The following is a 15,293-nucleotide window of genomic DNA, read 5'->3' on the forward strand; positions in this document are numbered from 1 at the left end:
CTCTGCCACCTCTTCTGTACGCTGCCTCTTGTGTAGTCTTGCCAAGCAAATTTTGCCACTGTGGCTTACTTTATTTCATTACTGGGACGGTCGACACTGCACGGAGATCCATGCTTGGTTTTGCTGGCACGGCAACTGCATTCCAATGAGAGTGGAATGCAAAACTCCTATTATACCAAGTTTTAGGTACATGTTAAAAAAACCTTGTGGTCTGCATTCACGGCATGTGCATTCATGGCACGTGTGTCTTTGGAGGTTAACCACTATAATCAGACGAATGAAGCAATAAAAGCAATGTCAGATCTCAAGGTAAATGTACATGAAGGCTCTGTTGTAGTGCACTATAAAGCTCTTCCTTTAGTTAAGTAGTGGTTGGTAGGCACTGGCTCTTGACGCACTGAGATTGTCATAGCGACTAACTTAACAGCGGCAATTTCTTTTTGAAGCAATGAATGCCTTCTTCTGTCACAAATGTTCAGTTGCCGTCCTTGAGAGTCTGTACCACTAACTCATGGATCGCATGTACCAGCAAGCCAAAGCAATATATTCTGGAGAAAAAAATATATATATCTTTGTCGATGACGGAGTGGCGGTCCATAGTAAGAAAGGCACAAACAAAATCTGACACAAGACATTTATTATGAAATAGAAACGTGTTGCATAAAAACACGCAATGATCACTTTTTGTAATGTGCCGACCAAACACAGAGATTATTATATACATACTCAATATACACTCATTAGGAATAAAAATGCAAGAACACAATCGAGAGTGCGCAAAGCATGTACAATATGTATAATAAATATCGGGATGCAAATCAATAAATATATGCTGAATATAATTCCTACAAGCAGCAGCAAATAAAATGTGAATAATAAGACTAACATTTAAAGAGGTATATATGTAAATATTATATTATTATATGCACTTTTAGCAGTAGAGGAGTTTCAGACAAGCGAATTGTTCGGAGAGGAACAAGGAATAACACATGCATAAAAAAGGTACTTTTGTTGAAAACAGTTCACTGTGTTGTTCTTTTCTTCCAAAGCATTTTGTACAATTTTGACAAATATTTCCCTCTAAATGAAATGCCGATCACCCATTCGCACCTATATCTTCGCAATATAATAACATTGTTCAATCCACTCTAGAATCTGAACTGTGGCAGTGCCCTACTTTGGCAGTTTTCTTTCATCAGGACTACTCACTTAGGTGCATAAATCAACATAAAATGAATAAAAAATTAAAAAAGCACTGAAGACAGACATGCACATCATCATCATCAGCCTGGTTACGCCCACTGCAGGGCAAAGGCCTCTCCCATACTTCTCCAACAACCCCAATCATGTACTAATTGTGGCCATGTCGTCCCTGCAAACTTCTTAATCTCATCCGCCCACCTAACTTTCTGCCGCCCCCTGCTACGCTTCCCTTCCCTTGGAATCCAGTCCGTAACCCTTAACCCTTTACTTCACAATTTTTTGCTTCCTCAAAATATTATTCATGGAGTTGTAGGGAAGCATAACAGTACCTGTTCTCCCATGGAAACTTACTTTAGCGAATTTATGTAGTTTCAATTGGCAGAAAAGGGTATGTTGCATATTTGCAACAATGTGCAAATAAAGAAGAAGTTGAAAGTGAAAGATAGACTTAGTGTGATTCATACTCGGATGCTTATTTGCACGTGACAATCATTGGTGCACCTATGATTTAGTGTGGAACAAAATGGAACACTTGTACATGCTCGTGCAGCACAGGTGGTTCCCACACTTCGTGCAGTACGTCATGCAGATTCCTGTGCAGCCAGGAAACAATGCAGAGATTTCGGGTTAGTGTCAAAATTTAGAACATCGAAGCACAGACGCAAGGCTCTGCCCGTGACGACGTGACACGGCAACGTGCAGATGCACAGCGTACTTTTGAAAAGAAAAAGGGAAATTCGACCAGAGAACATCTTGTCCACATATTGAATCGAAACGGACTTACACTCGTGGTTGTCGTGACTAATTGATAGGTCACTGCCTTCACTATCGGGAGGAATTGCTCGGCCATACCAGCGTTTCGGAGCCATTATACTTTTCCAAAGAAAATAAACCATGTACACGTTGTTGCATTTGTGCAACATAGCAACTTTCTGTCACCAGGAACAAACTATTCCGAAATGACAATGTTTCTTGAACCTACAGAATCGGAAGGATGTGGAGCATAGCGTAAGAATTTCTTTTGCGCTTTGTCTTATGGAGAAATACATTTACAATTTGTAAAACTTACCTATATCACCGCTCGCGGACGCGCGCAGCCTCCGCCACATTTGTTTTGGTAGAAGATGCGAAGGATTAGCACAGATGGCAGCACAAGGTGGCGAGTTTTACAGGCCAACGTTGCGGAAATGCAACAACGTGTACAGGCAGCTCCAAACTGACTTTGCATCGGTTTTTAATGCCGTTCATCAGAATGTTGCGTAAATGCAACAAGGTGCAATAAAGGGTTAATGACCATCGGTTATCTTTCCTCCTCATTACATGTCCTGCCCATGCCCATTTCTTTTTCTTGATTTCAACTAAGATGCCATTAACTCGCATTTGTTCCCTCACCCAATCTGCTCTTCTCTTATCCCTTAACATTACACCCATCATTCTTCTTTCCATAGCTCGTTGCGTCGTCCTCAATTTAAGTAGAACCCTTTTCGTAAGCCTCCAGGTTTCTGCCCTGTAGGTGAGTACTGGTAAGACACAGCTGTTATACACTTTTCTCTTCAGGGATAATGGCAACCTGCTGTTCATGATCTGAGAATGCCCATTCTTATTCTCTGATTATTTCAGTCTCATGATCCGGATAAGCGGTCACTACCTGCCCTAAGTAAATGTATTCCCTGACCACTTCCAGTGCCTCGCTACTTATCGTAAACTGCTGTTCTCTTCCGAAACTGTTAAACATTACTTTAGTTTTCTGCAGATTAATTTTTAGACCCACCATTCTGCTTTGCCCCTCCAGGTCAGTGAGCATGCATTGCAATTGGTCCCCTGAGTTACTAAGCAAGGCAATGTCATCAGCGAATCGCAAGTTACTAAGGTATTCTCCATTAACTTTTATCCCCAATTCTTCCCTATCCAGGTCTCTGAATACCTCCTGTAAACACGCTGTGAATAGCATTAGAGAGATCGTATCTCCCTGACTGACGCCTTTCTTTATTGGGATATTGTGAGGACTACGGTGACTGTGGAGCCGCTATAGATATCTTTCAGTATTTTTACATACGGCTCGTCTACACCCTGATTCCGTAATGCATCCATGACTGCTGAGGTTTCAACAGAATCAAACGCTTTCTCGTAATCTATCTCGTAAGCTATATATAAGGGTTGGCTATATTCCGCACATTTCTCGATCACCTGGTTGATAGTGTGAATATGGTCTATTGTTGAGTAGCCTTTACGGAATCCTGTCTGGTCTTTTGCTTCACAGAAGTCTAAGGTGTTCCTGATTCTATTTGCGATTACCTTAGTAAATAGTTTGTAGGCAACTGACAGTAAGCTCATCGGTCTTCAATTTTCCAAGTCTTTGGCGTCCCCTTTCTTATGGACTAGGATTATGTTTGTGTTCTTCCAAGATTCCGGTACGCTCGAGATCATGAGGCATTGCGTATACAGGGTGGCCAGTTTTTCTAGAACAATCTGCCCACCATCCTTCAACAAATCTGCTGTTACCTGATCCTTCTCAGCTGCCTTCCCCCTTTGCATAGCTCCCAAGGGTTTCTTTACTTCTTCCGGCGTTACCTGTGGGATTTCGAATTCCTCTAGACTATTCTCTCTTCCCTTATCGTCGTGAGTGCCACTGGTACTGTATAAATCTCTATAGAAGTCCTCAGCCACTTGAACTATCTCATCCATATTAGTATTGATGCACAAGCACAAATTGATGACATGCACAAATTCACATAAAAAAAAAAAGCAAGATGCTTATGGCAGCTGCATAGATATGTTGACCCATAAAAAGAACTTACATAGATTACATAACATTTGTGGAAGCCTTTGTTAAAATGATCATTGCGTGCTTTAAACAAGAGCCACAAAAATAAAGCTTACATGCTTTCGCACTTGCAATAACAGTGGCAATACAACACTCCGAGCATGTTTCAGTGTACTGCGAAAAAAAAAAATGCCTCGTGCCATGCCTCGTGCTGCGAGAGTAGAAGAATAACAGAGAGCTTCTTCTGCTCCTGGTAGTGATCTGGAGAGTCCTCAGGTCTTTCACTCACTGACTCGCCCATTGTTGTAGTGGACCTCACCTTGGTCCCTAAGGAAGGTTGGAAAGTTAGGGTGTGTTCTACTCTGGGCCGCTGTACCTTGAAAGCCATGTGCGATGGGAGCAGTGTCTGCTGCACACACTGTTTTTGCGGCATAGCTCACGTTGATGTGAGAAGCAGCACAAATGTCAATTCGCTTGCTGCTGCTGCCAGGCTTCCTCACTCCAACGTTTTGACAGCGAGTTTACACAGTCATCGAGTGAGATGTGTTCATGTTTGCTTGTGCGTACGTGACACCATGCTTGCTCATTTAGTTAGTACTGTGCCTATGCTTACAAGTTTATGTGGCCGACAAAACTACTATCCTTACTTCGTATAGCTAGCTGTCCATTAATTGCTATCGCAATGGATGCTTCACCTTTTGCGCGAAACTGCAACGTTTTCTGTGCCCATAGGGCACAGGTATACTGCAGCAACCCAGTTAGATCTATAGCTCTCTCTGTTTATGTGCAATATCAAAGCCTACTAAAAAGTTTGTGTAAAAGTTAGTATGCAACATTTTTAAAAATCCGCTGCGGGTTTTATGGCGCCAGTTGTAGATACAGTTAGACTTGATATATTCAACATTAAACAAAATCCTCGACATAATGAAGTATTTAATTTTTTATAACCTTTTGTCTGTAGAACATCGTGTATGTCGAACACCATTTAACGAAGTGTGTTTATATGCAGTCTCAATATAACAATATTTCACTGCCGCTGCGAAGGAATACCAAACCAAGAAACGGAAACTGCCACAGGTGCAGATGGCTGCATTTGATTGCGAATGCAATTCTCAAATCGCACTATGCATCACAGAGCATGGCCATCGACACAGAGCAGCATCTGATAAACTTGAATAGTGGCACTAGTACAAAACGCAATACCCTCTTGCTGTCATGTTTTGCATAAAATAAAGCCCAAGAGTGATAAGGGAAAATGTGTGAGGGTAAGGCGAGAAGAGTGGTGGCCTAATGTCTTCCCACGCATGGAAGGGGGAGTGAGTGTACGTGCGGGAGCATGATCGAGTGTGTGCATGCGGAGTGGCGAGCATGCCTTTGCTCTCCCCTCACCTGGCTGTCGCTGCGCATGGCGCTGCTTGTGCTCTTCATCACGCCAGCATTGCAATAGCGAGTGTTCGCGGTCATCGAATTAGATCCGTTCTTGTTTTACAGTGTGCATGTGCCACCATGCTTGTTAATTTAATTAGTAAGCTAATATTAACTAAAATTTATATGGACAATAAAACTATGAACCTTCATTAGCTGTCTATACTTCGCTATCATTACCCATGTGTTGCCTTTCAGGTGGAACTGCGACATTTTACTTACTGAACCAATACTAGAAATAATGAATAATGGCTACCGAAATTTCGAATGCGACACCAGATATTGCTTAATTTCTTAGAAATGACATGCGTGTGCAGTGTCACAAATACACAACAAACATGGTGGCCGTGAACAAAAGGTTGTCACCCACCATCTTGATGTGATGCGATTTCAAAGTGAAGCTTTCTTTGCGGTATCAAACAGATTTTGATGCTGCACTGGTCTTACTGTGTGGAAATCGGTCTGCTGATAGTGTCGTCCCACTGTAGGGGACACTTATCAGCCGCGGTGGTGGAGTCAACACGGCATGAACCATGCTTTTGATCACTGAATCTCTCTTTCTTTTTTTGTCCTTGACATCAGCCTTTTCCAACTTCCTGGTTATACAGAAGTCTTTACAGCCTGTTCTGGGTAAGAAAAATGGGTCCGCAACTGTACTTATGTGCATAAAAGCTGAAAGTTTAATATAACAAAATTTTAGTATAAAGTGCAGATTTTGTGGACTTCATTATATCGAGATGTAACTGTCACTTGGAGTTCGTTATATCCGATGTTGAGTTCATTACAGGAGATTTTGTTCCCATAAATAATTGTAAGTAAATTTTTCCTGTTTAATACAGTGCGCATTTCATTGTACTTGGGGGTTTGTTAGACTGCAGTACATAATTTTTCTGCTGGCTTTGATGTTATGCATTACAAGTTGCCTGTAGTTGTTGTTTCCTTACGTTCGAATATCCTCTGCTTACACTCAAAATTTTCGTAGGGCTTTCTACACATTGACCTAATATATTTGTTTACCTACATGTATTTTGTGTACCAGCCTCTATATTAATGCTTGTATTGTAGGCTTGTTCATAGGTCTTGCGTGTAGCCGTGCGTGTAAACCTTGCGTGTGTGTAGAAGCACGAAGGCAAGCACATTCTTCAGAGCAGTGTGCACAACTTCATTGGTCTGTGATAAGAAGATAGCGTACGATCCACGACACTGTTCAAGCACTGTGTCGGATGCCCAGGGCTGCTCTGTGTGCAGTACACGCGGAGCCTGGCGGCCAATGCCCACCTGAGCCCTGTCTCGCTTGTGGTAACGCCCGTCTACTGGGAATGGGACTTTACCCTCTGGCTGCACCCACTGCCAGATGCCGTCATCTGCTTCGACTCCTGCGATGCCTTTACCGTCGAGCAAGCCGGATGCATCTTCTTCAACCCCGTAAGTTTCTGGTGCTGCCCATCCTAGTTTCGTTGACACCAGGCAGGAGAGAGTCATTGAAAAGTTCTGACACAATTTTTCAAGCAGTATAAACTTCACTGCTTGCCTTTTGCACATGAAAGCATCACATTTAGCCAAGTTTTGACGGCAACTCATCTGGCCAGGAAAGTACATCTAGAAAAAATGCAGTGAAGCTTAATGTTGTTTTGCTTCCCACGCAGAAGCCCATAGGTCATTAAATTTCAGTACTATTCTGGTAAGTGCTGCACTTTATGTTTTTTATACATTTAGCAAGTATATTTATGAAGTTTGGACATCACCACTTGGTTTGACATTGGTCTTGAAGAGCAGGACCTTGCGCATCATCATTATCACAATGTCATGACAGAGAGCAATATTAGCCAATGCAATTTAGCAGTAAGGTTAGATATGATGATGTTGCAAAGCAGTTGTGTGGAATTCGGCAAAGTAGAGGAAGTATCATGAAAAGGAAACAATTGCCATCCACCCGAATGTAACACGAAGCTACATAGGAAACCCATTCAGGCTTCTTTCGCATTCTACCGTCTCATGGTGAGACATTGCAGGAGTGGGTAGACAGAACATCACATAGGTAATGGATCACAATTCGGTTAGCATCACGAAAAGAATATGTACACATTAAACATATACAGTTAAACATCGATACAACCAAGAAGGTAAAATCAGCAAATTTATATATATAAATCTTGTTCTATTGAAATTTGACCTTCTATGCAATTACCCAAGTACAGTCGCCGACGGATTTTCTTACATGGAAGGGGCCGCAATATTTTTCGAATTAATGGACAATTGAAAAAAACTAGTTTCAATGAGAAAAACAATTAATTTTGTTGACTGAGAGTCAACGACCCAAGATCAGATGTCGATGCTGCCTAAAGATTGACAGGCTGAAGCGACAGGCTGACAGACTGAAGCATTTGTGTCCCGCTTACCAAAAACAACCAAGTGTCGGAAGCGATCGCATGCATTAGAAACACGTCATGGCCGCCATCTTGTTTGTTGATCGCCCATTTGAAGTGACACGCATGTTGCTACCGACATGTCACGACGGTTTTTGCATGCCTACTAGGCGAGATCAGAGATCGTTCGAAACGCGCATTCAATTTGCATTCCCCACTGCTGACGATTCGGTGCAGCCTAGGCCAATGGCATGAGGCGAAACTAAGCGCTTGTTTCGAACAACGATCGCCGATCGCAGCAGTGCATTGCGTAATGTGCGCCTCGGTGCGGAAAATGCAGGGAATGAAAAAAAAAAAAAAGCAAATCCACGTCCCACCAACGTGGAATTGTTTAGGGCGCTTGAGATGTTGGCCGCAGCATGGAGTGCCACACATCGGGCCGTGATTAAGCGATCGTCCGGGAATGCGGATCCCTTGCTTCAAGAATGCTGGTTTTGGTGCCACCTGACAGGCACCGTGTGAATTTGGCGCCGGACGTAGATTTGCCCGAAGGGCCCGTAATCTTGATCGTTTGCCTTTGGGTATACGAGATACGATCGCTTTCGCGCTCGGCACCAGAAGCGTCAGCGTCTACGGGCAACCGCGTGCACTGTAAAAATGCTGCTGCATGCGCTGTTGCTCTGTTGCTCTGTGTCAGGTGCCCAGTTACACAAAATTTTGCAAAAGTGATTTTATCTCCGAAAGTAATTGACCGAGAATGCTGCTTCACGGCTGTGCTGCCACTGCTGATCAACGCATGCGGCGCACTTTGTACTGTCGATAATATGGTTCTATATCCTCGAGCAAAGCTTGCCAAAGTAGGCTAACGGAACTTCGACAGTAAAGATTTGTTCTGGGATGCATTACCTCTCTGTTCTCTCTTTCCGCAACAATGAAATTCTCACGAAAGCACATTTTTTCGCGTTCCCCGTCGATTTTGTTATTGCAAGGTTTGACTGTAGTCGAAAAGTACAAGTGCTGTGGTAGAGTTTGAAGAAGTAATGAAGTAAAGAAATGCGTCTTTGTTGCTGAAGTGTTTGAAGATTCAAGGTGTTTCAAAGGTGTGTAACACTCGTGTGTGTAGTTCCTTGTTATAAACTAATTGCACGATTCTGTAATCATTCCAGTGACTGCGTTAAGTATCTCTGATGCGAATTCCAAATAATAGAGGTGTATTCCAGCTGCTGTCTGACTAGAGTGTTGTACACCAGAAGCTTTGTGTCAGGCGTAGCCATGTAGAGTGTTTTACGTATTAGTCCTAGTCTTTTACTCGCCTTGCTGGTGATGTATTCTATGTGCTGATTCCATGTTAAGTTTGTTGACATGATGACACCAAAGTATTTGAACTGATTTACCAGCTCAATGGCAGCGTTGTTGATATAAGAAAATGATAATTTCGAGCGACATGTAGTGAATGTCATTGCCTTGGTTTTATTAACATTAATCTGCATTAGCCACATGTCACACCATGATGATAATGTAGTCAAATCAGCCAGCAGAAGATAATTGTTAGGTTCTTAATCTGACAATACATGATACAGTCATCTGCATAAAGACGAATTTGCAACGATATTATTAAGGAGATTGTTAATGTACAAAAGGAATAATAGTGAGCCTAAGACAGATGCCTAGGGAATTCCAGATTTAGCAGCAGTAGGTGAAGAAACAAGGTTATCAAGTAGGACAGCCTGCAATCTAATAGTTAAAAAAATTATACATCCAACTTAAAATGGTTTCATTAAGATTAAAAGTTTGAAATTTTACATGTAGGCGGTGATAAGGAACCCGGTCGAGTGCTTTAGGAAAATTTATGAACACAGCATCAATCTGGCCTAAAGTTTGTTATATCGAGGTTTACCTGTGCCTATTGAAACAGTAAGATAAGTAATGTAATACGCATAGCATTGAAATAATGAAACATAATTTAAAAACTTATGTAATTTGCATACCATCGTGGCACAACAAAACTGGTCAGGTAGTTTTTGTGTGAATTGATCCTTTGAAAGCTGCCTCAAAGCACCATTGAGGCGCTTTGATGTGGCAGTATTTTACCATTGCTTGCCAACAGTGCAGTCATCATCATCATTAGCTTGGTTACGCCCACTGCAGGGCAAAGGCCTCTCCCATACTTCTCCAACAATCCCGGTCATGTAATAATTGTGGCCATGTCGTCATTGCAAACTTCTTAATCTCATCCGCCCACCTAACTTTCTGCAGCCCCCTGCTACGCTTCCCTTCCCTTGGAATCCAGTCCATAACCCTTAATGACCATCGGTTATCTTCCCTCCTCATTACATGTCATGCCCATGCCCATTTCTTTTTCTTGATTTCAACTAAGATGTTATTAACTCGCGTTTGTTCCCTCACCCAATCTGCTCTTTTTTTATCCCTTAAATTATACCCATCATTCTTCTTTCCATAGCTCGTTGCGTCGTCCTCAATTTAAGTAGAACCCTTTTCGTATACCTCCAGGTTTCTGTCCCGTAGGTTAGCACTGGTAAGACACAGCTATTATACACTTTTCTCTTGAGGGATAATGGCAACCTGCTGTTCATGATCTGAGAATGCCTGCCAAAGGCACCCCAGCCCATTCTTATTCTGATTATTTCCGTCTCATGATCCGGATCCGCCGTCACTACCTGCCCTAAGTAGATGTACATTCCCTTACCACTTCCAGTGCCTCGCTACCTATTGTAAATTGCTGTTCTCTTCCGAGACTGTTAAACATTACTTTAGTTTTGTGCAGATTAATTTTTACACCCACTCTTCTGCTTTGCCTCTCCAGGTCAGTGAGCGGTCCCCTGAGTTACTAAGCAAGGCAATATCATCAGCGAATCGCAAGTTACTAAGGTATTCTCCATTAACTTTCATCCCCAATTCTTCCCAATCCAGGTCTCTGAATACCTCCTGTAAACACGCTATGAATAGCATTGGAGAGATTGTATCTCCCTGCCTGACGCCTTTCTTTATTGGGATTTTGCTGCTTTCTTTATGGAGGACTACGGTGGCTGTGGAGCCGCTATAGATATCTTTCAGTATTTTTACATACGGCTCGTCTACACCCCAATTCCGTAATGCCTCCATGACTGCTGAGGTTTCGACAGAATCAAACGCTTTCTCGTAATCAATGAAAGCTATATATAAGGGTTGGTTATATTCCGCACATTTCTCTATCACCTGTTGATAGTGTGAATATGGTTTATTGTTGAGTAACCTTTACGGAATCCTGCCTGGTCCTTTGCTTGACAGAAGTCTAAGGTGTTCCTAATTCTATTTGCGATTACCTTAGTAAATAGTTTGTAGGCAACTGACAGTAAGCTGATCGGTGATTAATTTTTCAAGTCTTTGGCGTCCCCTTTCTTATGGATTAGGATTATGTTAGCGTTCTTCCAAGATTCCGGTACACTCGAGGTCATGAGGCATTGCGTATACAGGGTGGCCAGTTTTTCTAGAACAATCTGCCCACCATCCTTCAACAAATCTGCTGTTACCTGATCCTCCCCAGCTGCCTTCCCCCTTTGCATAGCTCCCAAGGCTTTCTTTACTTCTTCCGGCGTTACCTGTGGGATTTCGAACTCCTCTAGACTATTTTCTCTTCCATTATCGTCGTGGGTGCCACTGGTACTGTATAAATCTCTATATATCTCCTCAGCCACTTGAACTATCTCATCCATATTACTAATGATATTGCCGGCTTTGTCTCTTAACGCATACATCTAATTCTTGCCAATTCCTAGTTTCTTCGTCACTGCTTTTAGGCTTCCTCCATTCCTGAGAGCATGTTCAATTCTATCCATATTATACTTCCTTATGTCAGCTGTCTTACGCTTGTTGATTAACTTCGAAAGTTCTGCCAGTTCTATTCTAGCTGTAGGGTTAGAGGCTTTCATACATTGGCGTTTCTTGATCAGATCTTTCATCTCCTGCGATAGTTTACTGGTATCCTGCCTAACGGAGTTATCACCGACTTCGTTTGCCCACTCCTTAATGATGCCCACAAGATTGTCGTTCATTGCCTCAACACTAAGGTCCTCTTCCCGAGTTAAAGCCGAATACCTGTTCTGTAGCTTGATCTGGAATTCCTCTATTTTCCCTCTTGCCGCTAACTCATTGATCGACTTCTTATGTGCCAGTTTCTTCCGTTCCCTCCTCAAGTCTAGGCTAATTCGAGTTCTTACCATCCTATGGTCACTGCAGCGCACCTTGCTGAGCACATTCACATCTTGTATGATGCCGGGGTTAGCGCAGAGTATGAAGTCTTCATTTCTTGTCTCGCCGTTGGGGCTCCTCCACGTTCACTTTCAGCTATCCCACTTGCGGAAGAAGGTATTCAATATCTGCATATTATTCTATTCCGCAAACTCTACTAATAACTCTCCCCTGCTATTCCTAGTGCCTGTGCCATATTCCCCCACTGCCTTGTCTCCAGCCTGCTTCTTGCCTACCTTGGCATTAAAGTCGCCCATTAGTATAGTGTATTTTGTTTTCACTCTACCCATTGCCGTTTCCACGTCTTCATAGAAGCTTTGCACTTCCTGGTCATCATGACTGGATGTAGGGGCGTAGACCTGTACAACCTTCATTTTGTACCTCTTATTAAGTTTCACAACAAGACCTGCCACACTCTCATTGATGCTATAGAATTCCTGTACGTTACTAGCTATATTCTTATTAATCAGGAATCCGACTCCTAGTTCTCGTTTCTCCACTAAGCCCTGGTAGCACAGGACGTGCCCGCTTTTTAGCACTGTATATGCTTCTTTTGGCCTCCTAACTTCACTGAGCCCTATTATATCCCATTTACTGCCCTCTAATTCCTCCAATAGCACTGCTAGACTCGCCTCACTAGATGACGTTCTAGCGTTAAACGTTGCCAGGTTCATATTCCTATGGCGGCCTGTCCGGAGCCAGGGATTCTTAGCACCCTCTGCTGCGTCGCGGGTCTGACCGCCGCCGTGGTCAGTTGCTTCGCAGCTGCTGGGGACTGAGGGCCAGGGTTTGATTGTTGTGTCCATATAGGAGGTTGTGGCCAAGTACTGCTCTGGTGAGGGAGTGCGTTACTGGTTCTGGTCACCGGGATCAGGCAACACTCCAGGCCTGTTTATGCAATTTTATCAACACGTGGATTTTTTTTTTTTCCTTTGGGAAATTGCCGGCACCGGGATTCGAGCCACGGACCTCTTGCACGCGAGGCAGGTGTTCTACCTCTACGCCACCACTGCACCCCGTGCAGTAGAATTATTTTTTTTTTACCATGCACGCCCATTGAGCATGGGCGTCCAAACACGTCACCCACCTTCAAGGCCCTTACTGCCCTTACTGCACCATCTACAACATAGTCTTAGTAGACTTTTGTCTTTCCAGTGATCGTGAAGATGGCAGACGATCGAGTAGCTGAGGCTTCGCAAGAATGACATTGGTCTTGCAAGTCGGCTGCATCCTCAAATGATTGTTTGGGTACCACTAGTAGTAGCGAGCCTAAGGATGATGGCAGATTGTGGGAGCTTCTTTTTTTGGACAATAGCAATCCGCAATATCAGCCCAAATTGTTATCAGATGTTCAGCAACAAGTTTCATTTTCCATCTTTTGATAACCGACTGAGATGTTGGCAATAGCGTAGGCCTTGCTTAGAGGTGCCTCCATAGCATGTGGTAGTGACTGGCTACAGTGAGCCAAGCAGCAGAGTGTGCTGCTTTGCTAAACATTAGTGAAACTTGCCAGAAATAGGCAGCATCCGTGAGGCAGAAAACATTTCTTGTAGGTCATGTCTGAGATGAGCTAGGACATTGAAACATTCATACGCTGCAGGCAATTGAAGAGGAACAATTTTCTTTTTCCCTCCTTTTGTCTTTCTTGTCAGTATAACATAAACCTTTCCTGTACATTTCAGTAAAGGTTGCGTTTAACAAGTTATAATGCATATTACACCCCAACATGTTGTTCTTAGCTTTCTGTTGACATATAACTATGATCATATGGTGAATGTGAAAAACTGCAGCCGAAGCCCCCATTAAAGGGCTATTTTCTTACATGGTAAGGAAATAGTTTTAAGTAAGCCCCGCCTGTCTCTCTCCCATGCAGGGTTCATTCCCAAAGACAGACTACGCCTTCAAGGTCTACTACCCTGCCTTCAAGAAGGTCGAAGACAGCCAGATTGGGAATGTCGCAGAGTAATTGACCTCGACGATGGCCCTCCAGCTAGCTCACCTTTGCTCCCATGTCGGCAGAGATGAACATGACCGAGTGATTGTGGGAAGTGTTTAAACACAATAATGGCACCCATTTATCTTGGTGCAGTCATGTGGAACTGTAGAAATCGCTATAAATTTCTAATGATAACATGCCCATCATGAATCACAACATTATTTTCTAGGAGTGTGCGAATAAAAACTTTCGAATAAAGAATTGAGTAGTGTCCTATTCCATTCAGTCTTCGAATTGAATAGTCACTACCTGTTAACATGAATATTTTATTATATAGTTTTCGAATATTTCAGAATGTTAGCTGTATGCAATCAAACATGAAACTTGATCCCTACAAACATATTACCTCCGCTGTGGTACAGGGTACATCGCTTAGGGAGTTAGACATTACCGGCAATACAGCGATCATTTGCACACTCTGAAGAGTCCTGTGTATGCAAACAAGCTGCTTGCTTGTCCAGAATGCCTTATTGATGCTTTTAGTAAACAATGCTTCCTATTGAACAGTTTAAAAGGGTCCTGAACCACTCCTCGGGCTTGGTGAAGCAACACAGTCCGTGCATAGCATACGCTGCTGCGAACATCTCGGCCAAGTTCGGTTCTGCAGTCATGTGTGGAGCTTGCAAGCGGAGTGGAAACTCGCCTTTCTCTCAAAAGCTCTCTTTTCCACAGAAGCCTGCTCCTCACTGTTTTCTGGATGTTTCATAATATAGCAGATTCCCATACGCTGCTGCTATCGGCCAATAGCTAACATTAATCAAGAAGGGTGTTTGGATCAGTGGGCCTCTTCTTACTGTTACTGTGTATATTTATTGACAAAGTTCAGTAAAGAGGCTGAAGTAAGCCAAAATGTGCTTTGAGATTTCAATAATAATTACTGTACGTACTTTCGGAAGAAGCCGACTGTCGTCGGCTCATGCTCGGCCACGACTACCCGCGTAGGAATTAAACTTGGTCGACCCTGCTTATCGATGCCATAGCTGCCAGGTCTCGCTGATTTAGTCTAGTTTTGAATGCTCAACCAGCCTCGAACACGAAACTTGAGGTCAGACAACACGCACACCTGCCAGCACGTGCTCACTCCTGGCCACTCCTGTTTAGATGCATTGGCAGACGCCGAGTTTTGATTTGGTCTCAAAAATTATTCCCATACCCCAACCATTTTTCAACAAAATGTTGGGGTGGTCTCACAGGCTGTTGCAGATAGCTTGAGTATGCCTAGAGACCTTTGTCGATTGCAGAACATTCAGGTGCTACAAAAGTGTATTTAACAATACTAAACAATATAACT

At 43.0% G+C, this 15,293-nt stretch overlaps 1 protein-coding gene across 1 annotated transcript in view; it reads left to right on the forward strand.

The window, feature by feature from the left end:
• Window positions 1–14,862, forward strand: part of PolE2 (DNA polymerase epsilon subunit 2) — a 123,792-nt gene extending 108,930 nt beyond the window's left edge. Inside the window, exons 11-12 of the mRNA XM_050172274.3 lie at window positions 6,641–6,817; window positions 13,880–14,862. Coding sequence (XP_050028231.2) covers window positions 6,641–6,817; window positions 13,880–13,972 — 270 coding nt within the window. The 3' untranslated portion in view covers window positions 13,973–14,862. The remainder of the gene's footprint in view (window positions 1–6,640; window positions 6,818–13,879) is intronic.
• The last annotated feature ends 431 nt before the right edge of the window (window positions 14,863–15,293 follow it).

This window comes from Dermacentor andersoni, chromosome 6 (genome assembly GCF_023375885.2).
Source record: "Dermacentor andersoni chromosome 6, qqDerAnde1_hic_scaffold, whole genome shotgun sequence".
Taxonomy (NCBI): Eukaryota; Metazoa; Arthropoda; class Arachnida; order Ixodida; family Ixodidae; genus Dermacentor; species Dermacentor andersoni.